General features: G+C 37.0%; 1 protein-coding gene across 1 annotated transcript in view; it reads left to right on the top strand.

Annotated features, from left to right (window-relative positions):
• Positions 1-9369: 9369 nt before the first annotated feature.
• ABCA13 (ATP binding cassette subfamily A member 13) overlaps positions 9370-26100 on the top strand; it is a gene marked incomplete at both ends in the record, with an annotated part of 110587 nt that continues 93856 nt past the window's right edge. Inside the window, 9 exons of the mRNA XM_084260630.1 lie at positions 9370-9541; positions 11612-11909; positions 12725-12839; positions 13995-14324; positions 14974-15043; positions 17451-17585; positions 21281-21467; positions 22294-22512; positions 24766-24962. Coding sequence (XP_084116756.1) covers positions 9370-9541; positions 11612-11909; positions 12725-12839; positions 13995-14324; positions 14974-15043; positions 17451-17585; positions 21281-21467; positions 22294-22512; positions 24766-24962 — 1723 coding nt within the window. The remainder of the gene's footprint in view (positions 9542-11611; positions 11910-12724; positions 12840-13994; positions 14325-14973; positions 15044-17450; positions 17586-21280; positions 21468-22293; positions 22513-24765; positions 24963-26100) is intronic.

Genomic DNA, 26100 nt, shown 5'->3' with positions numbered 1-26100 from the left:
TATATAAATTCTTTGTATTCGTAATACCTGCTTCTGCATCAATGACCTCTTACTCTCTTGTTTTCAATTGAGGCAACTTCTTTTTTAAAATCTTGGTTTTGTATCACCCAACTATATTTCTATTCTCTATTTCCACTACTACTATGTATTATAATTTGTTATTGTTGTTATTTCAAAAAAATGAAAATGTGCTTAATACAGATTTCAGAATTATTAGTCTGTAGTCCTCCGTTCCCCCTAACATCTTTTTTACAAATAGCACTGCATCAGTTATTCTACAGTTCCCTGATAGCAAGGGAAATTTAATCAGGAGGCTACACTACAGTGAGTACTATTTAATCCTTGAGTACTCTTAGAATCCTTGGCCGGATGTTATCTTGTCCTGGAAACAACTTATTGTTAATTTTGTTAAATTGTATGACCTTCTTTTCTTTTTTTTTTAACCTTTTTTTTTTCTTTGTTTTGCTTCAACTTGAGACAGATTCTCATAAATGTTTTCCACCTAGAAGGCTTCTGACACAGAAACTTCCCAAAGACCTCCTATGGTGAATGAAAGAGCAAACAAATTTTAAACAAACCCCTTTTTTAGCTATTTGTTCTTGCTTTCTTATTTAGGTGTAACTTTAAAAGGATGTTTCCTAATAGCTTCCTGCTGTGTAGTGTGCCTATGTGCTATACGGTCTTCTTCAAGTCTGTCTCAAATCTTTTTTTATTGGACAATGTGTACTTACTCAGTTTCCTCTATCGTGTCTTAATTAGTCTCTGTACCTCCTGCACACACCTTACTCCTTTGCTGCTCCTGATTTCTTTCAAATCAGTTTCTACATTACATAAAATTAATCTTTTCCCAAAACCCATGTTGCTGCAGTAATTTTAACTGTTTGTATAGAGTGGCTGAATACAAGCACATTATGGTTACTGTAGCTCTTTGAAAGTGAATTCAGGAAAACAAAAATCTTTTGTGCTGTTCAAAATCTAGTCAAGAAGCCCTAAGATCGGAGCTCTACTGAGCTTAGATACTATAAGCTGTTCTGTATAAAATTTTCTAACCATCTCCTTGTGTTCCAGTGTGACCTGTGCCTGCTCAGTACAGGGGAATTAGCAATCTTCTATTCTGGCTGTTCCTTGCAGCCTTTCTGGTCTCTCTCATATTGTCACGATCGTACGTGGACAGTGTGTTACATGACCCTGACATTCAGGCCTGGGATTTCAGTCCATGAGTTTGCTTGTTAACAGAAGAACTTTTTTAGCTAATTTGACACCAAACAGTAGTTTAAACTTTTAGGATCACTATTCCTCTGGAAGTTGGATGGGGAATCTCATAGAAGTTATATGCATATATTCTTTCAGCAAAATTAAATTGCCAGCAAGGGTCTCCTCATGGCCTTCTCTGCTACAAACAGGAAGAAAGAACCACCATGAATTGTTTTCCCATGTTGTGCTAGCAGTGGGATTTTGTGAAAGACACGTAAAATACTATGGCAAAAGTGGTGTACTTTCAATAGGAGTCATTGCAAAAATGTGTGGTCCCAAATTGGAGTTTACAGTGCATTGCAGACACTCCTTACTGGGAAATGTCACGATCTCTACCATAACAGCAGTGCTGGATTGCTCTTAAATGCACTTTGGTGACAGATAACACCAATTTAAACAAAAAGATAGTGCAATATTTTCTAATCTCGAGTACACTTGTGATCTGTTTAAAACACGATGGAAAAAAATGATAGTTGTTAGCGGCTAAGAGAGAAATTGTAGCTTGTGTTTGTCTGGGACAGAAAATGTTTTGCTATGCTCAAGTCTTCCTCTGTGAGGATATTTTGTGATTTTTTTGAAATGCATTGATTGCTTAGTTGAATTTATTGTCCAGACCATGCTTCCAACTTTCACTTTTATTATATATTTGAAGTAGTTTAGAGAAGTCTTTATGACATTTCAGATAGGAAACATGCATGCTGCAGGAAAACCTTTCTTTGATTTGCTTGGTATTCAGGCACTGCAACACAAATACTTTTAATTTCTTAAGTAGAATAAAAGAAAATGGGGTAACTTACTGCTGACTATCAAAGCAAAATGGAAAGGAGTTTCAAAAGTTCTGAAGAATGACTGTTTCTATTGTTTCTTAAGATTTGCTATGCACATTTTTCGCTTTATTTATCTCTGTGTATGCTTTTACCCAGGCTAATTTTACTTTTGAGTTTGTGGGAAACTTGAAGACTTATTCTGAGACATGGCTTAGGATGTCTGAGGTTTTTAAAAAAAGTGGAAACGTCCTCACAGTCTCACGCCTGCAGGTTGGTGAACTATGGGAGAGCTTCCTGTTTTCTAATTGTTTGCCGTGTGATCCAGATGGAAATTCTATACACGTAAAACTGCCCATCTATCTGGCTTCAGGTTTGAAAAGAGCAAGAAAAGAGGCAGATGAAAATACTTAAATGCAATCACTATGCCCAGTATTACCAGGCAATAGGTGAAATAAACCAAGCAGGTACATTTAGAGGCTTTATATGCTCATTTAAAGCAAATACAAAATTGAAGGGTGGGGTGGAAAAACATCTATTTTCTTGGAAGTTTCTTGTTTATCACTTGTTTTCTCCAACAATCTGTGCAACTGGTAACAACAACAACAGCAATAATGTGGGAAATATTGACTTGAAAAGAAACTGAACTGCTTTACCAGGATTTTTCCCAATCTCCATATACAAGCCTTTTTTTCTCCTTTGACTTGTGAAGGCATGCATGGCTGATATACTTTGTTAGTTTTAGTTTCAATTATGGAATTATGCTAATAATCATACATCAGAGTTGCAGATCCTAGATCTGCAGATCTCCCCTTAGTAGTTTGCAAATGAAATAGGTAAGTTAAAATAATGTACAAGGAATTCCCAAATGGCAGTTTTTTAAAGATATTATTTTACTACTGCCAGTGCTTATAATATAATGACCCAAAAGTCTTGTGGGAAAAGAAAATGGATTTCTGTCCCAGCAGACTTACAAGGGCATTAGAACGGACTCACAGTTGAAATGTTTTCAGTAAAGTAGGATAATGATGTACAGCAGTATGTTCTGCTGTTTATTTGAAATGTGTGGAGTTAACCTGTTAAGAGGGTAAGACTGAAGACATGGAGAGGCTAAGGGACTTCTCCAGTGTTATGCAGGAAATTTTGGTAATTGAACATTAATGTATACTCATATCTTATGTATCTTTAGAGAAGATGAACCTGTTGTAACATCTAACACTTTTCATTTTAGGAAGCACTGCAAAGCAATTTCATAAAGCACTTTATAGAAAGTAATTTGGATATCGACATGGAAAAGCTCTTTAAAAAAATGCAAGTATATGGTATGTACATAAAAGCACTTGTACTCATTACCCTTATTGGACTTGAACTTAGAAGTATGTTCAGTTGAAATTGAATGTTTTACTGACTTAAATGACAGAAAAGTACCAGATTTTAAATTGTCTCAAATATTTCTAATTTATTGGGGCTTTTTTTACTAGATAACTTGCTTTTCAAAATATCGAAAGACCTGAAAAAATCTGGTAACAAATTAGAAATGGGAAACTGTCACTGGAGAGTTTTAAGCATAGGAGCTGTACTTAATAGGAGAGAAGGGAGAAGTAATCCTGGTTGCCATGATTCCATTAGGTAGCAGTAAATTTTTGTAGCAATTTTAAAAGAAAATCTATACATTTTAAATGGGAATAAATAGAAAAAGAAATTTAATCAAAAGCTGTCTGTAACTTTTTCCTCTCCTTTTATTGAGAATTAGTTGTGTGTGGTCTCCTTGGGCCTCAGAAAAGACAGAGATATGGTTATAATCAGGGAGCAGCAAGGCTGGGCTCAAGTCAGTAGAGGCTAACAAAGGTTACTCGCCCCTGGGATGGCAGCACTATGTGAACAATGCTGAGATCAGGTTAGGAGATCACCCTGTGGGTAGGGGTCTGTGCCCAGATCAACAGATCCATGGCCGGATCCACAGCCAGCCTGTGATATGGTGGGATCTGCAGCAAGCCCAGCACGAGCTTTGTGCATCTCTGATGGAACAGAGTGGCCCCAGCTCAGGTGTTTGCACGGGGCTGCCCAGAAGTGTCCCCTGGGCCACAGCCATCCTTGGCTGCACGCTTTCTGCATTGGTACTGCGTCCTGGCTGCCAGAACTCCAGGAACAGAGAGTATGCCCTCCAGGGCCAGAGAGATGTCCCAAGAGGAATAGTTTACAGTGGAAGAGATGGGGATTATTATGAGTAATTCTGATTATATAGAGATTTAAGGAGAAGAGAAGGTATTAGAAGGGATTATGCTGGAAATCGAAGTTACTTAAAGATTTTATAATAATTTGATAATTGAAAAAAATACAATGTATCCCGCTGTCAGTAGGGTAGGTGCATGATAAATGGTTGCTGATGTGTGCCAGAAAGACCTGTCCACACCGAAGAAGAGTCTAGTGTCCTTTAAGAAAAAATCATGATTTTGAGGACCAGAGAGAAAAGTGGGATAAGATGCAATAACAGATAGTGTGACAGCAAGTATAAAGGGAGCTGGGTACTTCCTAGAGCAGGTAGAGAGGACAGAGCTGGATAGTTTGTTATCAGTGAATGTTAGGCTAATTATGAGGCAGACACAAATTTATTCTAGTTATTAGTTGGAGGAGGGCAGTGATGAGCACTCACATGCCCCCATTAAGGGGCTGTGTTGCCCTCATTGCTTGAAAAAATGTACCTTACAGCAATACAGGCTATTAAATCTGCTCTACTGCCAAAGAATTAAGCCTAGAGCTAAAATTAAAAAATGTACTTGAAGTGCAACTTTTATTGGATTTTGATATCTGCCTCTAAGCAGGAGATGGACAAAATCCACTGAAGCTCCTGAGAGTTTCTAAATGACGAAGTGAGTTCTTAGTCTTAAATTGTACTACTGCCCTGAGCTGGTGCTGTCAAGGTTCATGTGAACTGAAGTTCTTGGCTTTTATTTTGAATGCAGGGTGTTAGATTTAATTGAAACTGGCTTTGATTTGAAGGCTACATTTGAAGGCTAGGACTAGCTGCACTTGCTTTCAATAAGAAAAATGGCAAGTAGTGTCCAGGGTTCAATCCAGAAGGCAGGAATTTGGGCTCAGTATCCTCCTCAGGTGAGGGACTCAGACTTGAATCTGCTGTCCCTCAGGACGATTTTCCTAACTGTTGCTTATGCTGGGTCAGGCACAGCTCATGCCTCATGGTGAAGCTGAATTTCAGTGCAACTTAAACAAACAAAGCCCCTCAGAATCACACAATTGGAAAGACAGGAGGGTTTGAAGAGCAAGTATCTTAACCCACAAGGCCTGCTGGAAACGTAGCTGTCTTGGTGTATCAATGCAGTAATGAATGGAATTTGGTTGGTTGGATCTAACACTGCAAACTACATGATAGGTTATGGGTAAACAATGTTTCATTAAGTAGACATGAAGACCTCTGGAGTTACCAGGTCCATCTTCACTGTTGCAGACAACATCATCACAGAAATCTGTGCATGTGTTTCTCAAGCTATAGCATTTTAACAGAGCTCGGGACATTTGACAATATGTAATATATGGCTAATAGACTTGGGTGGTGAATACTGGAAATCATTTCAGTAGAATGGCTTATGAAGCTAGAATTTCATTGTAATGGAATACAGTCGATAAAGTTAACATCATATAAAGAGTGAAAATCAATATGGGCTATTGAACACAATAGCATTTATGCCTTTGTGAAGCTGATCGGTCCAAGGTGCCTGGGCGCTCTTCTGTATTTACTCCCTGCATTCTTCTGCATTTGCTCTTTGATTACACTTTTTTTTATAGAGTTGCTTTATCATTTTGCTTTCTGAAAAATGACTATGCTCTCTTATTTTTATGTTCGTTTTGTATATGTGTTTTTGTTAATTTTATTGGTCTATAATCATGTGCAGCTGTTACCCTAAACTTCTGTTCTTATGTTTGGTGTTTTTTGTGGTGGTTTTATTTGTGTTTGGGGTTTTTTTGGAGGTGGGAGGAGGGGGGTGAGTGTTTTGTGTTTGCTTTGCTTTGGGTATTTTTTTGGTTGGGTGGGGTTTTTTGGCTTGCTTGGGGTTTCATAAAAATTTAATTACTCTTATATTTGAGCAGTTTTTCAGTCTTATAATGATCTTGTTTAGACCCAATGAAAGTCTTAAATGTATCCATATATGTTATGGGTGTTACCACTCAATCTGTTTATTTCCATCCAAAGCTCAAGTTTTCTAAAATCACCTAATCTGTGTGATTATGTATTTTGTCTTCTAATAAAAACAAATATTCTCTTGGTTTAGTATATCTACACTTGCATCAAGCCAACTTCTAATTATGGTCAAATACAAGGTGCTTGCATCTTTTTAATTCTCTGTGATGCTATAAAAATGATTAAGAGTTTAAGGACAAATTATTCATCCTGCTACTCCTGCCAAAAAGTGTCATGGACACAGAGTGGATTGGTGTAAAATTTTTCCAACCTCTCTATAAAAATTATGCTTAAAGACCTCACAAGGTTATAAATTTGTAAAACTGTTTTATACGGTTACTGTGTCAGTTACCCAGAACAAAGTAAATAGTTAACCGAGGGCAAAAAAGTTTGTATTTTTCTTTTAAAGTCCTTTTTTTATATTCTAATCTAGTTCTGTGAGGGCAAGGCAACTCTATTCCTCTGTGCTTGCTTTCCAACCCAAAGATTTGCAATAATTTCCTGAGTGTAACTGATTTTATCTAAGCCCTGTCTCACCAGAGCTTGTGAGTTCCTTGCTGGGCATAGTCCTTAAGAACCTCTCAAGGGGCACTGGGATGCACTTGAGGTTCAGGCTCTTCTTTTAACAGAGTCTCTTTCTTGTCCTACTTCCAAGTGATTTTTTCCCTTTACCAATGACTCTCCCTTACAGAGGGCCACATGTGACGTGGGATATAAGAGCTGGGGTAAAAAATCCAGGCAACTTTCCTCCACGTTACCCCTCTGCTGCTCTGTATTGTAATGAAAGAGTTTTATGTGTGTATAGGAAGCTAGAAACAAATAGCTGTAACATCATCCCTGAAAACTGTGCCACAACCAAAATCACCTGATAACTAGAAACTTTCTCCTAATTTCTGACCTAAATTTATTTATCACTCGTTTATTCCAATTTTGTCATCTGGCACCCTTTTACTTAAATAGCACTTCCATATAGTAGAAACCAATTGTATTTCCTGCCAGTTACTTCATGATAAGTTAAACAAGCTAAGTGGAAGATGAAGGCTGAGTTGGTGTGTGACAAAATATGAAGACAATACTGAAAACAGATTTGCTGCATCTTTTTATTCATAATTGCTACATTTATAAGTGGGAAACTATAAGATTTGCAATTTTATAGAACTTAATTCTAAATTGTTCCTGTGGATTCTATCTGTTCATATGTATATATATGTAAGATTTCTACACTACAATACATGCACATTGTGAAAGACAGTATTTTGCTTGCAAAAACTTTTAAGTATGCCATACTCCCAGCAAGCAGCCAAAATAGTCATTTCTTATGCTAAAATAGTCAATAATTTAATTCATAAGAGAGAAGATTTTTTAGTTAATTATTGATTTCAAATTAAGGTCTTTCAAAGATCAGCTGGTGAAGAGATCTCTAGTGATTTTGTGTGTGTGTGTATACACAGTGTGATGTATAATTACATATTTATATACATATAAAAATATATATGAAAGCTTAACCCTAGTTGGTCTCAATGTTAGGAATATTCTAATCTCTCTAGTGCTACAAAACAAGTAACAGCAAAGGTATTGCCTTTGCTGACCTACTGAAGGGTAGCAGTAAATAAGACACATAGTACCTATATTTGGTGCTGTTTTCTCTCAGTCTCTGAAATCGCACGGTTACTGTTTGCCTACCTTCTGAGTCTTAGACTATTGGTTCCTCTGCTTTTTCTCTTTGTGATCTTTATCCTGTCCCACCAGTAATCATGAAGTCATAGAATCATAGAATTGTTTTGTTTGGAAGGGACCCTTTAGATCATAAAGTCCAACCATCACCCTAACCTGCCACCTGCTACTAAACTATGTCCCTCAGCAGCACATCTGCCTGTCTTCTAAGTATGTCCAGGGATGGAGACTCCACCATTCCCCTGGGCAGCCCTCTCTATGAAGAAGGTTTTCCTAATATCCAATTTAAACTTCCCCTGGGGAAACTTGACACTATTTCATCTTGTTCTATTACTTGTCACTAGAGAGAGAAAATGTCAGCCCCCACCTCACCACAACCTCTTTTCAGGTAGTTGTAGAGATCAATTAGATCTCTCAACCTCCTCTCCTCTAGACTAAACAACCCAAGTTCCCTCATCCACTCATTATAACGTTTATTCTCCAATTTATTCTCTGTTTATTCTTAGTCATTTCTCCAGACTACCTCATATGTTTTTCCACTCATCTTCCTTCCTATTGTAATATTTCCTGTGCTGATGCTGAATAACATCTATAATCCAGGGTTTGTCTGTCACCACAACGTGCTATCCTTCTGGTTATTCTCTCATAAGAATCACAGAATCGTAAGGGTTGGAAGGGACCTCGAGAGATCATCGAGTCCAACTCCCCTGCCAAAGCAGCTCCCTAGGACATATCACTCAGATAGGCATCCAGGAGGGTCTTGAATATCTCCAGAGAAGAAGACTCCACCACCTCCCTGGGCAGCCTGTGCCAGGGCTCTGTCACCCTCACTGTGTAAAAATAAGGTTATAGCAATACCTCTACATTCTCTATGAATGGATTAAGATCTGAATTCCTTGCAAAGTTCACTGGTTTTTGGCAACCTGGCTTTGGTTGACGTATAAATTCATCCTGGATCCATAGATAAGATCAAAGTCAATATCAGAGCGGTTGTAGGCTTTTTTTCAGATGCTTTTTTAATGTAGGGATCAAATCAAAATACTTATGCCCTATATAACAAAGTGCTTAAAGTATTTGCAGCACTAAGAAGAACTGGCCAATATATTATTAGATGAAAGAGATGTATCTCTGTTGTGATGTTTGAAGTACAGTAACATACTTGTGTTTGTGGGAATAGTTATGGGAAGATACGGAAATGTTAAACATTTGCCAGTTTCAAGGATGTGGCCCCTTTCTAGAACTTTGCTAAAATTTGTTACATTTTTATTGCTCTGAAATTGAAGGAAAACGTGGCTGAGGACTTGTAAATGCCACTGAAACATTAACTACACTTCCATATGTTCACACTAAATTTCCCATGTTTTTAAAAGTACTTCCTTTTTAAAATTCAAAGGGTACTTACTCATATAAGATGTGCAAGCTTTTTGTTGTGTTCACTGAAATTAAGGAAGTCCAATTTGTTTCCTCATCTTAGAAACTATGATGAACAAGATGCTTAACAGCTCAGCAAGTAAACAGATTGACCTGTTGTCACAGCTTGTAGTAAATTTCTCTTCCTGTGTATTACTGGACCGTTTCCAGCCTTTTGACTCTGTTGAGAAATTGGAGGTGAAGGCTCATGAACTCATGCAGCAAAATAATTTTTTGGCTAGTAAGTACCTTATTTAAATGCATATTGACAGAAAACATCAGGCTTTGTAGCTGTCTGTGCTTATTGATAAAGTAGGTTAAGTTTACACAGTTTCAAAGTATGTATTAAACACACAAAATACTGGCAAAATAAATCACATTTACCTTAGAGGTATTCCCCAGCATGTGCTGTAAAGGCTAGTAGAATTTTTTTAATTGTGGGATTGCCAAGTGAATTCTTGGAGTCTGTTATTTCTGACAAAATACTGAAAAGTGATAAATCTTTAAAGTAGAACAAAAAGAGCTGAAAAACTGGAGAGTACTGAGGAAACTTGGCTACTTACTATGACAAGACCATCTATTTTATATCCTTTTGAATTTTAGTTTTTATATTCTTGGCTTTGCGAAAAGGAGGAAAGAAATGTCGGTTGGTTGGGGTTTATTCCTAAACTAAAACCTCAGAGAAATTTAGAGTAAATAAATTCTTAAGCAACAGATCTATTTGTTTTCTTCCCTGGGATTACACTCTCTGTCCTTTTCCTGCATTATATCTTTATTGCTGAGAATTAATTGTACAAAGGAATTTAAAGGACAAGAATGTTTTTCTTATTACACACACTTTCTTTTATGCATAAAATGTTTTAAATTACATGTAGCCTTTACAAAAGAGAGCCCCATTTAGGTCTATATAAAGTGTGCCACGTTTTTTTCCCCTGTTTTGGTTTTTATTATGTCTCCAGACTCCTGTAAGTACACGGCAGAAGACTAAGCAGCCCTATAGAATGAAGCTACTTGATCTGGAATCGTGTTTGTTCTGTAATCTGCAAAATATCCTCATTAACAGCATGTGGAAATGAACACCCTCCATCAATATAAAGCACCCAGGCCATACCATGAGATAAGGGAAATTTCTCAGGAGTGCTTGGTAGGGAGTGAAATTGTTTGCCCCATCAAGGGAAGAAACAGACAGGTAGATCTTGGCCCTCAGAAAATTTAACTTCTAGGTGCATTTTGCTTCCACTTACATTAGTATATGACCCTTCCCTGTGTAAGCCAAGACATTTCCTGGGAGTTTTTTCAGTGCTGTGGCCTCTTCACATGCTTAAAGAGGAAAGATAGCATTTAAGGGCCCCAGTGTGCCCAGCATGTCACTATTACACACACAGGTGTAGGCATGTATTCTTTTTCCATAGTAAGATGTGAAACTGAAGTGGAATTTTGTTTGTAGCCTTGAAAGCCTTCACAGCTTCATGAAATGTCTTAGAAAATTAAATGTTCACATAAATGGGAATTTGAGATTGGTCAGTTGAAAGAAAAAAACCCCAACCTTTACAGCAAAGTATTTTATATTATATTATCTTTTAGGGAGTCAGGTGGTAGATAAGGCATCTTCCCCTTTCCTAAGGAAAAAAAAGGTCAACATTTCACATTCATCAAGAAGTCCTAATAATTCTGGGTTATTCAGAAAGAAAATAACCCAATATAATATATCTGAATTCATCTTTCCATCTGTAGATTAAACTTTTTAATTATTATTATTATTTTAAAATACAGAGCTAGAGAAAATGAACATACAAATTCCGCTTTGCTAAAACAGAAGTTTTGAAATTAAAAATCAGAGCAAGGAATTAAAAAGTAGAGTAAATTTTGAGGAATTAAGAATCAGAGTAAATTTTGGTGGGTTGGTACTATTTGTCACCCATGTCTAGGGCTTGTTATTCTTTGATGGACAATTTTTATAGCTATTTTACTGTGGAATTGAGATCAGTCCCCAAAAAGGGGTTAGATCTGGATACAAAGAGAATAAATTGCAATTAAAAAAAAACAAATCATAGAAATAATTTTCTCAGAAATAATTTTTGTAAACCCATTTATTGTGTGAATATTTCTTTTTATTTCATATTAATTAGTGTAAAATATTTAAGTTTCTCTGAAAACTACTATTTGGGGAGGAGGGGGCAGGTGTCAAGAAACTTCATAAGCCTGCCCTACCAGGTGAATATATCCATTTGATAATTGGCCATGAGTTAATTGCATAAATAGCATGAATCATGTAAGTTTGGGTATGAACATCCTTTTCTTCTTGTATCAGGTATCATCTTTGATACGGCAAAGAACAAGACACAAGCCCCTAGCAATCTTCCACGACACATTTCATATACAATTAGAACCAGTGTTCTCTACAGCATGAGAACAGATTTGATTAAAAACCCTGCATGGAAATCCCATCCCCAGAAGTTGCCAACTGATGGTTTTAAGTACAACCACATCTTTATTCCTCTTCAAGACATGATTGAAAGGGCAATTATTTCAGCACAGACTGGGACAGATACCTCAGAGCCAGCCATTCAGGTGCAAGCCATGCCTTACCCTTGTCATACCAGTGATCTGTAAGTAGAATTTCAGCTTTTTAGTTCATTATATTGTCCTTATCAGTTTGATGCAAGAAGACTTGGGAAGCTACTAGGTCTTGTAGTGGGTGAATGCATATTTCAGCACAAGACTGAACCAGCATGTCCAGTATCAGAATACCACAGCATAGCAAATGCTGTTTAACAGCTGTGACCACAACACATTATGCAACTTCTGTCTGGCAAATGGCCCCTTATGAGCTGTTTGCAGCTATGCTGTGGAGTAGCCTGCTGGTCAGACACTGTGTCAACATATTGTGCAAATGATTTAGATTATGCTAAGAAACCCACTCTCTATCCTTAGTTGTACTGTACATGAACTCTAAATTGGTCCATGTTACGTATAAAGTTGATGAAGCAAAGGAAAAATATAGGATTGTTCTTTGTAAAGCCATTAATATATCCTGACTACTGGAATTTAAAATTAATTGTGGTAATAAATCTTTCAAAGCAGAGCAAAATTTGACTGGCTCATGTTATACCTTACTGTCCAAATATATTCACAGAATATATAGAGATTCACAAATCTGAATTCTGTTTGACTTTGAATCGATCCCTAAAGAGTGATTAATTAAATTCAGTTGTTGAAAAATATTATATAATGTTATAGCACTAATATATATTTAGCTTGTTATGTGAAAAATAATCTTTGTTAACCAGAACAAGTTTAATTGCTTCTGTGATACCTTATTTTGTGCACAGATTAAGAATAGTCCTAGTATTAACCTATTGGCATTGTGCTAAACAATATTTTCCCTTTGGGAGCTAACAACCCTGCATATGTTATTTCACAGATTCTTGAACAACATAGGGTTTTTTTTCCCACTTATGATGATGTTGACATGGATGGTTTCAGTTGCTGGCATGGTTCGCAAGCTGGTTTATGAAAGAGAAATTAATCTTGAAGAGGTAAGAGGTAGATTAGTCTCTGAAAAGAAAGTTTATTTATTAAAGTGTACTGAAATACAAAACTTAAACTTTGAGGTACTTTTTACGTACTCATAATCCAGCTGGCTTTGTTTTCACTTGTTTCCTCTGGGCAGTACGTTCGAATTCCAACTGCCAACGGAGATTCACAACATTGAACATCAGTCCTCTTAGTATGCAAATATTGTCCCTGAGACAAAAAGGAACAAGGAAAAGATCCATAAATGTTGAAGCTGAAAACTGTTGTATGGGAAAAGTCCTTGTGATTTGAATGGGGTTTATTTTCGATTCTTTCTTTGTTTTGCTTATATGTGGTCTAAAATAATAAAACTTCATAAGCCAAGTGAAAAAAAATTGATATGTAGTGTGTAGTTATCAGAAATACAAGAGAAGATGAAACAGGGAAAAAAAAGATGTATGTATTTGTTTAAATCAACAGCTAGTATTAGCAGGTACTAAGCATGTGGAAGGATAGAGTAGTTTATAATACATTTTCTGAATGAATAGCTGTACTTTTTTAGGAATTATAATAATTCTTATACTGCTGGAGCGAGCTTTTTTAGTTTGGGAAATTATCTAATTCCTCTAACCTTTGTGTTGTAAGATAGGCATTTTTTAATGCTTTAAAATATTAAGTTCATGAAGTTATTTTCTGATTGTCTTATGAAAAATGCTTCAGAAGTAGTATTAGTTAGCTTTTTTTTTTTTTAAAGAGGAGTGATGCCTCATACCTGGCTAATCTATTATTTGCATGCATAGATTTACAAACATATCTATATCTATAAATGACTTTTCATTCAGCAACAAGCTGGGAAAAAACCCATTTGTTTATATAGTGCTGTGGATATTCTCAGTACTTCTTAGAGTGAAAAAAGACAGACTCCTTACTGGAGGACTCAGTAATCTGACATCTGGTCCTGCAACCCTGTGCAAAAAGGTTGTGCCCGAGCACTGCGATTCCTCGTGTGAGTATGTGATCAGCTCGGAGACAGCCCTGCTCAGAACTGTGTTTGATCGAGGAGAAAGCAGCAGAAAGGGACAGTACAGGAAAAGGGAAATGAGATGAGTAATTTAAAGGAAGAAAGAGAATAATAAAGTTTCCTAACTTTAACTCTCTTTGCTATGTTTGTCCTACAGTATATGAAGACGATGGGTGTACATCCAGCCATTCATTTCTTTGCCTGGTTTCTGGAGAATGTCATTGTGCTATCAATAAGCAGCTGTGCTCTGGCCATCATTTTAAAAACAAGTGGCATCTTTGCTTATAGCAATGGCTTCCTCATCTTCCTTTTTCTCATGGATTTTGGAATTACGGTTATTATGTTAAGCTATTTTTTGGGAGCCTTTTTTAGTAGTGCAAATACAGCAGCTCTATGTGCCAGCCTTGTGTATATGATCAGTTTTTTACCCTACATAGTTTTGTTGGTCTTGCAGAACCAGCTGAGTTTCACCAACCAGATTATCATGGTAAATATTTATTTTCCTTTTCTAATTTTTCTTCTTCATCTATGCTGGGGATTTCCATAGTTTTGAAACTGTAGACTATAACAGGTTTCTTCTTGATTTTCTGTTTCAGTGGAAATAAGTCACATTAACAGATATCAAATGGAGGGGGGTGTGGAAACATAGAAAGGAATGATACATTTTCAGGGAAATTTTGTAAACCTAAAGAAAATATAAGGAAGTCGCATTCCTGATGCTCACGAGTTCCCTTTATGTTTTGGCCTCAAAGTATTTGTAATGTTACCATCACTCCTGAAAATGCTCTTACTGCAGAAAGTATTTTCCTTGGCATACTTTTACAGTTATACATATATCTGTTTTCAGTATGTGGTAGATTTACGATGTTCTATAAATTGTTATAAAGTTACATAATGCTTTACAATATTAGTAACTAGGTCAGTGGTCATATTTAAAGTGGGGCAAATACTACTGCAGCATGTGGGAGGAGTACTATTAAAACATAAACAGAAATAATGACCATTAGCCAACATGAAACAGAAGTCTATTTATTTTGTGCTTCCTTTTAGTATCACAAATTATTTTACTTTGTGGAGTTTTTTAATGACATGTTTTATTTGATGGTCACATTCCTGTTTTTCCTCTGATGTTGTAGTGTCTTCTGTCTACAACTGCCTTTGGCCAAGGAGTATTTTTCATTACATTCTTTGAGGGCCAAGAAATAGGTAAGCTCTCCAGTTAGAAGAACAGATTTGTAATTATTATTTCAAAAACCACAGCTGGAAATGTTTTTCACTTTGTTCTGAAAAACTTTAATGCCCTTGAAAACCAAATTAGGCTTGTGCTGCTTTCTAGCAGGAAATTGAAGTGGGCTTAGCATTGCTGTATTTGCAATACAGGTTGGAGGAAAATCTCCACGTCCTGTGTGATAACAGAATGAGTGTATGCAGCCAATGAAACTGTTCTTGAGATACAAACCTAAAATTTATACTTACTGAAATTCAGAAGAACAACCTAAGGGTGAGCATCTGACTGAATGTTAGTGCACTGGTTAAATGTGTTATTTGTCTCAGTCCAGCCAGTGGAGGAAGCCTTGGCAAGGCATTTAAAGCATTTTCTTGGAAGTCCTCATTGATGTCAGAGGCAGCTCTAATGCTTGCTTCCTGGTGAGGATATAAACAAGGAGTTTTGTAGGACCACAAAATGTTTGAGTTGGAAAGGGACACATGGAGGTCGTCTAGTTCAGCTCTGTTGCTTGAAACTTGCTAATAAAGACTGAGGTAAAGGTGGCATTCTGCACCTCAACTCTTTCCATATCCTGTGTAAAAAGGTCCTCTGTCATGTTGAGCAATGGACCACACTTTCCACAGTCTTTCTTTTGTCACCTATGTACTTACAGAAGCCCTTCTTATTGTCTTTGACGTCCCTGGACAGATTCAATTCAATTTGTGCTTTATCTTTCACAACTTCATCCCTGGATGCTCAGACAATATTTCTTTATTCCTTACAGGCTATCTGTCCTTGCTTCCATCCTCTGTATGCTTGCTTTTTATGTTTGAGTTAGGCCAGGAGCTCCTTGTAGATCCATGCAGGACTGTTGGCATATTTACCCAATTTCATATTCATTGGGCTGGGTTTTTCTTGAGCTTGGTAGATGTGTCTGAGGTCACGCATACACTACTGTATAACACAGTGGAGGTTTATAAGAACAGTATTATACAGAACAAGAGCAGTGTAAGTTATTTACTCTCAAGATAAAGATAAGATGATTGTTTAATAATTTTAGATTGGAAAGTAAGGAAAAAATTACCTTTACTTTCTAGAGTATTTTGTATGTTTCTGCTGTGTGACCCTATTTGTGCTCAGCCTGTGTGACTCCTTGTGCCTGCAAGCTTGAAAGCAGCTGACGAAATCCCCACTGAGCTGCCCTGGAGGTGCAGGAATGAAGAACACCTTGTTATGTTTAGGTGTTAGGAAGAAATAAAGGTTTGGAAACTGGCTACATTTTCTAATAGGTTGCTACATGTTTTAACTGGGTGATTGCTATTATCCCCAAGCTTAGAGCTGCCCATATTGATGCTGAAGTTTTAGGAAGGTAAAGAGGCCAATGCCTGGGCCCTTGATAAATGTCTGCAAAGGATATTCACTTATATATCCAGATGTATACTAAGGGATGTAATCCCTTGCCTTTTTTACTACTACGACTCAATATTGATGACAGTGGATATTTCAAACCATGAGGCATTGAAAAAGTATCACAATGACACAAGAGTTGGTAAGAGTGGAAGAGACAGTTCTAGAAAATATTACTTAAATTTCCCACCAGACGCTTTGTAGAAGTGACTCATCTTTACTGAAGAAAAGGAAACATGTGCTTTGTGCAATAGCTGCTTTTCTTGGTAATCATAGAAAAAGAGTGGCAGAAACAATATCATGATCTGCTCTACTGGAAAGAAAGTAGCATTTTCAGAAAATAATGCAATGTTTTTTGTAAATCTACAATTTCGTTACTTTTGTTTTCCATTTAGAAATATGGTAGCTTTCTGTAGCACTGGTGTTTTGCACCTTCTTTCTTCCTTTCATGTCTTCTGCAATTTAACGCTTTTCTGAAGCAATTATTCAGTGAGTTTGTTGTTCCAGTTTACTCTGAATGCAGTGACTGCACACAAATACTTGCTGCATAGTTAGCACCCACAGATTTAAGTTTCCAGAGTTAGCATTATATAAAAGTCTTTAGACTTTGTGTAACCCACTTCTTTATAAGTATGGCATAAAGCCTGATTCATTCAAGCGGTCAGTGCCCCATTTTGTCAGTCATAGTTCTTTTTCTTTTGCTAAATTAAGGGCCAGCTTAAACTTCATAACCAGCCCTCTTTACAACAGCTTCTCTTCATTTTCCCAGCAGTAGTGTCACCTGCTGTTCTAAACAGAGGCTTGTGGGGGCATAGCAATTCATTTCTATTCATTAAGATTACTGTTATTAACTATGGTCTTTTTTGTGTCAGTGCTTAAATACCCAGAAGTGTGTGGTGTTGATGCCTTTGTGATCTTTAATGCTATATTGATTAAGCTTTGACATTAAAAAATAATAATAATAATTACTATTATTATTATTATTACAATTACTACCAGGAATTCAGTGGAATAATATACATCAGACAATGGCACAAGGAGGATACATGACCTTTGGATGGATGTGCTGGATGATGTTCTTTGATTCCATTCTGTATTCTATAGGTGGCTGGTACTTCAGCAATATTATTCCTGGTAAGAGCATGGAGTTTTTCTTATTTCATGTGTTTTTAAGTTATTGAATGAATGGAATAGAGGGAATTGGCTTTCCTGTTTGCATACAATTAAAAGACATTTGTTTTTCTGAGTTGAGGTATTGACATGAAAAATGGCCTGATTGCCTTTAGCGACTACGTAAGAAAGCGTTCCTACATACATCTATGTTTCCTTATGGGAATGACTAATATTTGAATGACTTAGAAATTTGTTGGTACATCACAGCAACAGAGCTCAGAGTATAATCAAACTTCCTGTGAAAATGGCAGATCAGTACACGAGCTGAAACCCATGAACAACTACATGTTTTCAGATCACAAGTACTTCAAACTGCCTGATGACTGTGTCTTGCTCCCGGTAACTCCACAGTCCAATGCATAAAGAAAACTAATTAACTTTCAAGTATATTGTCAGAAAGTGGTGGTGGGGGTTTTTTTTAATAACCAAGTTTTATGAATAGTGAGTTGGTTGATGCATTTTTAATCATAGTCTAATGTCTCACTAGCTCCTTGAAATTTACCTTTCCTCTCATTTGCATATGTCACCTTTTCTTCCAGCTACTCTGTATTTGTTTTAAAAATATGAAAATCAAAAATGAATTTTGCATTGAAAAATAGTGGTGTATAGAATATACAACTGCATTTCACAAACTTTAGCTTAAATTGACACCTGCCCTTCGGTGTCAATGAAATACAACTCTAAACACACAGAGAATGTATTGTATGGTTGGTAAGTGAAACGTGGGAAGATTGGTTAATGCCAAAGTTTAGGTTGTGTGTAGGAGCATATTTTTGCCCTCTGTGTGTGCTATAATAAATGTTGCTTATGCTAGCTGATTTGTTTAAATTGTGCAGGTAGTCATGGAAGAATAATATTTAATGATTGGTGCAATGGATTATTGTTAGAATAAAAAATAAGGCTGTTTGCCTTGACAGATCATTTGGTGCATTTTCTTTATTATGTTATGATATGCCTACATATCATTAAGTCTATGCTTCTGTTACACTTTAAAGCTGAATTGGTGATAAGGTAAAGCATAGTATCACTGAGAATTGATTATGTTATGGCAGGTGCTGGTGTTATGGCCAAATGACTTTTTTCTACTTGATTAAGGTTTGTTAAGTGCAGCTAAGAGTTTGAGCTAATTAAATGGTTTAACTGGCTTTTTGTAAGTAATGATAGGATATTAGTAGTCCACAAATAAATATGAAATGACTATAAATTTCACAACAGTTTCTCTTATAATTATCTAGGAAAAGTTGGATTAAAGAACCGATGGTACTTTCCCTTTACTGTTTCATACTGGAAGAACCTGTGCGGTGCAGAGAGGAGGAGGAGACATTTTCTGAATTCTAATATGTTTTTCTTCAATGAAAACTTCCAAGAAAAAGGTTTGTAGTCATAATATAGTTTTAATACCACTTGTTTTTTGAATGGTGTGCAGATTGTGATTAATATGATTTTATAATAGTTTGGTCCTATATGTCCTATATTATGTGTTTCTAATCGTAATGTAATAAATGTGTTGTCACCTGTAATACTTGAATCACTCTGTTAAAAACATTGTGCAGAAATATTTAAGAAAACTCTTTAAAAAATGTAAAATAAGTTTCTCTTGGGTTCATCATGTCCCAGTGTATTGCTTCTTTGCTTTAGAATCTTCTGAAGCTCCTTGAAGCCTCCTACTGAATCTGAAAAGCATTGTGCTGTATAAATTTTTCCCTCCCACAGTTTGATTTTCTGTCTTCTCTACTGTTGTTGTTTGCTTCTTGTTTCAGTGGAAAAATTATCTTTGTTAATTTCTTTTCCCTCTATTTTTTATTTTCCTCTTTTATAATCACTGTTCTTCCTGTCTCTGCTTCTTTAGCCTTTGTTTAAAAAGATTATGTTATTTTAACTAATTTTTATCTGCCTCCAGATGCTTTCACTGCTCTTCTATTTCTTTGTTCACTTGCTTAAAACTAACTTAGGGGTCTTTTTTAAGGGTTTTTTACCCTCTCGGGTCTCTCCTCAGGTCTTTTGTTCTCACATTTCATTTACATTTTGTGAATGAAAGGAGTAGGGCACCCTCAGCTATATTCCCTCTTGGGGAATATAGGTGAGGGTGATCGGTGGTTGTATTTTTTTTGAAACTACAACAGCTTGGAAATGATCCAGTTGTCTATAGCACAGGTCAAGAAGCTGATCTACTCATCACTTTCAGGCATTGATATCTCCTAGAGTCGAGCAAACTTCAAAATGTCTTGGGGTTCATTTAAACATTCGTGGAAAAACTATCAGCATGAATTTTGCCGGGATTTCTGCAATTTGGAACAATACTATTTTGTTCAGATGTTTATCTTTGAAGAATTAAGATTTTCAATGTTTTCCTTTGGTTTCACCACATCCTCCATTGAAAGCAAATTAAAAAACCCCTCTCCTCCGCCTGAAAAGTGCCTGACGTGGTCTCTGGCTCAAGCAACGCAAGTGGTTACCCCAGCTTTGTGGATCTGTTCATCATCCTTGTCCTCTGCTTCAAGTGATGCACATTGTGCGCTTGGTAGCAAATTGCCTGTGTGTGAACTCTAACACTGCAAAGGAACTTGCTCTGTTTCATAAGAATTGAGGGGTGTTGTACTGATAATATGATAAATTAATTTGTGGATTATTTGGTTGGAACCGTGTCCTGGTTTTGGCTGCAATAACTTTCTTGCTCCTGGTGGGTATAGTGCTGTGTTTTGAATTTAGGGTGAGAATAATGTTGAATTACATTGACTTTTTAATTATTGCAAATCAGTTAAGGACTTTTCAGATTTTCATATGGGTGTCCCAGTGAGATGGCTGGGGGTGCACAAGATGCTGGGAGGGGACACACCCAGGACACCTGACCCAAAATGGACAAAGGGATATTCCATACCATATGATATCATGCTCAGTATATATAAGCTGGGGGGTGTATCGGATTGCAGATTGTCAGATTTCTCAGTGAAGAGTCAATAATAATATTCATGTTAATAATCTGTTCATGGAGCTGCTGAATGTGCTCATGTTTGGAAAGTAGTGCTAACCTTTCCTTCTGATGGAGGGAGAAAGTCAACTTGTTCTTCCTCCTGTGGTCGTCTTAGTTTGCTGAGCTGGTTACATCACAGGTAGAAAAATCCTGGGTATCTATTTGCATTTAAGATCTTGAGTTATGTTTAGGCTAGACTGCTGCTTTTAATCATTTTGCAGAGAGATCTGCTTTGCTTTACTGACTGACGGAATTAAGAGGATTAACTGGGTATGCCTCTTAATGTTATGTGCCTGAAACTGGATGGAATGTATGGAGTTGTTCACACAGATTTTTCTCATACTTATGGGCATAAAGCAATGATTCAAGTGGCATTATAAAAAGAGGGGTTTTTTTTACTAGAAATAAAATTTAACAACTGTTTTGTAACTCTATGGAGACCTATGTGAACATGCACACAACTTGACATAATTGTTTTAGGTTGAAAATAGGACAGTTTCCTAGAAAACATTAACTGGCATAGTACCTTTTGATTTCAGTGGTGTTTATGTTTAGAGTATCTGAACATCTGTTCCACCCTTCAGCAAATGGCAACGGGGGTTAAAGTTAATTTCTTACACCTTACATACACACACATATGTTTAGATTCAGCAACCGTCTTGATCTGCTGCTCTTCTCCATACAGACCCGTCACCTCCAGGTTGGAAAGGCCATTGTGTTGAAGGAGCCACCATTGGTGTTGCACTGCTGTCTCTCACCAAGGAGCATGTGGATGGCCAGAAGGCTGCTGTTAAAGATCTGAGCCTCACTTTCCACAGAGGCCAGATAACAGCACTCTTGGGACCTAATGGAGCTGGCAAGACAACTGTCATGTAAGTCTGCCATTTAGTGGTGCTACACTCCCCTCTGATCTCTGCTATGCTTTCTCAATTCAAAACGTTTGTGTACTTCTTCCTATGTCTTTTTTAAAAAAAAAAAAACATTTAATAATCTCTTCAAAGCACATGGAAAGTGAACATTGTATGTCCACAACAAAAGCAACATAATGAATAGAGAACTGGATCCTCTATGCCACTGAAACCGTGATGTAACAATTGAGGTGCAGCTTAAGTAGGAGCTGGGCATGTCTAGTGGAGTTGAATATGTTTCAGGAAAGAGTTCCTTTCTGGCATCCCACATGTACATCTGTTACATGGAGAGTGTGGAGTTTGGTGGGGTTTTTTTGCTTTGTTCCTACAGGTTGCAAGGGCTTTCCTTCCAGGCAGTTGACAAGAACAGAAAATAACAAAATGAAAATGACGCTTAAGAATGTCTCAGTAGCGAAGTCTATGTATTTCTGTCTTCGTGTTAGACATGATAAGCTTTAATAAAACCAGTGATGCAGGACAGGGCCCAATTAGGATTTAGTCCTTGGCTAGAATACCTGTGAAAAAGGAATAAAATGTTATATTTAGTTGGGAAAAATTGATTTTGTTCCAGAAGTAAGGAAATTGAGGACTGTTGAAATCTTGGCTTTAAAAAAAAAAAAAATAAAAAGCCCAAAACATTAGCAGTATAACAGTTCTCAGCTGAATTGGTGTTGATCTGAGGATGCTAGGAGGTGCCTCAGAAGATGCCAACATAAGCTGTACAATACAGGCATTGCACATGATCTTGCTGATTTTTTATTATTTTAAAAAAATTATTTCCTTGTATTAGATCCTTGTTGACTGGCCTGTATCCACCAAGCTCTGGTACCATTATTATTAATGGAAAGGACATACGGACTGATCTAGCTGCTATCAGGACAGAGCTGGGTGTTTGCCCACAGTACGATGTCCTGTTCAACATACTAACGGTGCGAGAACACCTCCTGCTTTATGGATCAGTGAAGGCACCTGGCTGGACAAAGGAACAGTTAAATCAGCAAGTCAGTGGGTAAGGTTTCCTTCCACTTGTTGAAATCTGTTGAGTAAATTGGGAGTGTCTATTGCAAGCCACTCAAACAAGAAAGTAGAAGCAAATGGAAACTGCATGTTTTCTGTAAGTTTTTAGCACACTTCATGATCTGAAATCATGCCTTGATTCCTAGTTTCTAACCTTTACTTGAATGTATTTGTAGTGGAAGAGTCACTGTTTAAAAACCTGCTATACAGCACCATCAAATAGTCATGTTCTGACTGGAGTGGAGATGATTAGCTGGGTAGCAGCTGTAGCGGTTCCTGCCTCATGCTCTCTGCCTTACCCCACTCCTTGCTGGAGAGGCAGATGGAAAGTAAACTGCTGTGTTCACTCTGAGTTTTCAGATAAGTCAATGCTAACTCTGTGTTTATTATCCTGTATCCTCTCACCTGCAGTTGGGGGAAGATTGGAAAGCCAGAGAAGACCAGCACAAGCAGTGCTTGTTTCAGTCTTTTGAAATAGACCATTTGCTTTGTCAAATGCAGACTTTAAATGTTTTTAACAAGTGAAGGGGTTTAAAAACAAGCAATCAATAAGGAAAACAAGGCAGAGCTCTGACATGACCTCAGAGGACTAGCTACTTCTCAGATTGAGAATGTTTCTAGTGCTTTTAGTTTGCTGCTTCTTTGAACCATTTTCTGAACTTTGGGAATGAAATGTGTGTTCTTTTAATAGTGTGGCAATGTAAATAGTTTCTCTTTATCTTCTGATTCATGCTAAACTGTGTGGAGGGCTGGGAACTTCCATGTTTCAGGGGAAATAGATGATGAGCTGATGGGACTTTTCCTTTACAAGTGCTATGAGGCATATGCAGACATGTTTGTGGCGAAGTGGATTTTTTTTTTTTAGTAGCTATCATAAAAGCCTGTTACTTTAAGAATTTGAGCTGAAAATTTTCTGGTGTAAGACACTGTGTTCTCTCTAGAAAAAACTGAAGCAATTCTTTAGAACAGAAAGAACAGACTAAAACTAGTGTTTGTTTAAAATTTATGCAAAATAATATCCTGTATTTCATTGTACTTCAACTGCTGAATTGTAATTTCAGCAGCAGTGTGTCATAGTAATGGCATATAAAGAGAGTCAGGACTCTGAGCCTTGCTAGTAAGGAAAAAAAAAAGGGAAAGGTAAGGAATGCTTTTAAAATACTTCACATAGATTAGAAAAGCAACAACAAAAAATGCTTTTATTAAGCAAAAAAAAAAAAAAAAAGGCTTCTACAGATATTAGGAATCATTTTCCTGGATATATGTCTGTGTAACAATTATAGAAACCTATTTTCTTTAAAATGAAAATTTCTCTCAGTGTAAATGGCACGGTTTGTAGATTGCATATTCACTCAAATGGTTCAGGAGATTATTTTAGGACTGTTGAGTCTTTTATGTCTTGCTTGCCAGGCTGATAGCAACTGAAAGCTTTTAGGTCAATGACTGTATGTTCAATGTGATGAAAAATAAATTGATGATCTTTCAGTGCTGCTTTTATTGAACGTGTTTCCATACACTGTTCAGATGCAAGATCATCAGAGGGCAAGGGCTGAATAGAACGTGTTGTATGGTAACTCCCAGCAGTCCTTAACACAGGAATTAGATTAGGCTGGATTAGATAGTGTTGTTCTAGCTAGGGATTGCTAATCCGTAATTCACAGAAATGGGTCTTTAAAAAAAAAAGGGAGGAGGGGGAAAGCAGCAGTCTTACTTTATTCTCTTTAAATGATTTTTCATTTCCTAAAAGCTGTCATTTTTTAAGGTTATTTATGTAGTTCCAAAAACTGAAGCACTGTTTGAGATATGAAACTAATAATTTTTACCATGGTTTAAGAGCCTATAATCTGGAGTTTGCTGAAAATGTCGGACATACCAGTATTTCTTTTATTTGGCTTAACTTGAAAATTGTCTGCTCTTATCCTGCACAGGACTTACCCAGAATTTGTATTTCATGTGGTGATGAGTGTTTGTAGGTGAAGACTTTTTTCCTTTTTCCCCTTTTTCTTTTTTCCTTTTTTTTTCTTTTTTCCTTTTTTTTTCTTTTTTCCTTTTTTTTTCTTTTTTCCTTTTTTTTTCTTTTTTTCTTTATTTTTTTGTTTGTTTTGGCACTGAATTGTATAATGTCAGAGGTGGTGGGTTTTTTCACCTTCCATTTACAGTGACTTTTCAGTAATTCTGTTCAGAGAGAACATGATGTGCCTAGAAAAACTTCAAAATCACTCCTCTTTCTGTACTCCTGTTTCAGGGCTCTGGAAGATGTGGATCTATCCCAACATCAGTACAAACCTGTTGGAGCTCTTTCTGGGGGAATGAAAAGGAGGCTGTCAATTGCCATCTCCTTTATTGGAAACTCAAAGACAGTTGTTCTAGATGAGCCCACCAGTGGAGTAGATCCATGTTCACGTCGTAACATCTGGGATGTTCTTCTGAAGTACAAAGCTGGTACAAAGTTTATATACATAATATGCTCCTTATTTTCCTTTCTGGAATTCTTCTTCTATAAATTGAAACAGGATAGTCAGAAAATTTCACTGTTCAGTAAAGAAATCATGAATTTCAGAGAGAACATTTAATCAAACTTGGAAAACTAAAGCAGCTGAGATTACAAGAATTATCTGATTGCTTACAGAAAGATGCCCAATCTAACAGAAGATTGAACCTAGCTCTGACTCCTGTCCTGAAGTTTCTCATCTCTTACCTTTTCCTTTTTTGTTAGCTTCTCAAAATTGCTTTCTGGTTTTCCCATTTCCCATTCTGCAGATATCTGTATTTAGAGGCATATATACTTCTAATGAAAATAGACCAATCAATCAGTCTGCTACATTAAATTTTTAAGTGCCATAAGGTTATAAACTGACTATGGGACGTGAACTCTTCAGCTAGTGAGCACTCAAAGATCTGTAGTAACTCAGTGAATGATCCATTAAAACAGACACTGCAGCTAAATAGATTTTTAAGGAATCTCTGTAGTGGGTTGGTCCTGTCTGGAAGCCAGGTGCCCAGTGAAGCCACTTTATCATTACCCCTCTTCAGCTGGACAAGGCAGAGAAAATACAATAAAAGGCTCATGGGTTAAGATAAGGACAAGGAGAGATCACCTGACAATTACCATGATGTACAAAACAGACTCAGCTCAGGGGAATTAATTTAATTTACTGCTGATCAAATCAAAGTAGCGTAATGAGAAACAAACCCAAATCTTAAAAAGACCTTTCTGCCACCCTTTCCTTCCACCCAGGCTTAACTTCACTCCCTATTTTCTCTGCTTCCTTCCCCCTAAACAGTGTGGGGGGATGGGAAATGGGGGTTGTGATCAGTTCCTCATGTGTGGTCTCTGCTGCTCATTCCTGAGGGGAAGGACTCCTTGCTTTCCCCCCCTGTTCCACTGTGGGATCTTTCTCATGCGAGATGGTCCTCCAAGAACTTCTCCAATGTGGGTCCTTCCCATGGGCTGTAGTTCTTCATTAATTGCTCCAGCGTGGGACCCTGCTGTGGGTTGCAGAAGTTCAGACACCACCCTCCCCCCCGCCCCGCCCCAGGGTCATAAGTCCTGCCAGCAAACCTGCTCCAGTGTGAACTC

Source organism: Gallinula chloropus, assembly GCF_964237585.1.
Source record: "Gallinula chloropus genome assembly, chromosome: 2".
NCBI classification, from domain to species: domain Eukaryota; kingdom Metazoa; phylum Chordata; class Aves; order Gruiformes; family Rallidae; genus Gallinula; species Gallinula chloropus.
The sequence above is the reverse complement of the archived record's forward strand: the minus strand, read 5'-3'. Positions and strand labels throughout refer to the sequence as shown.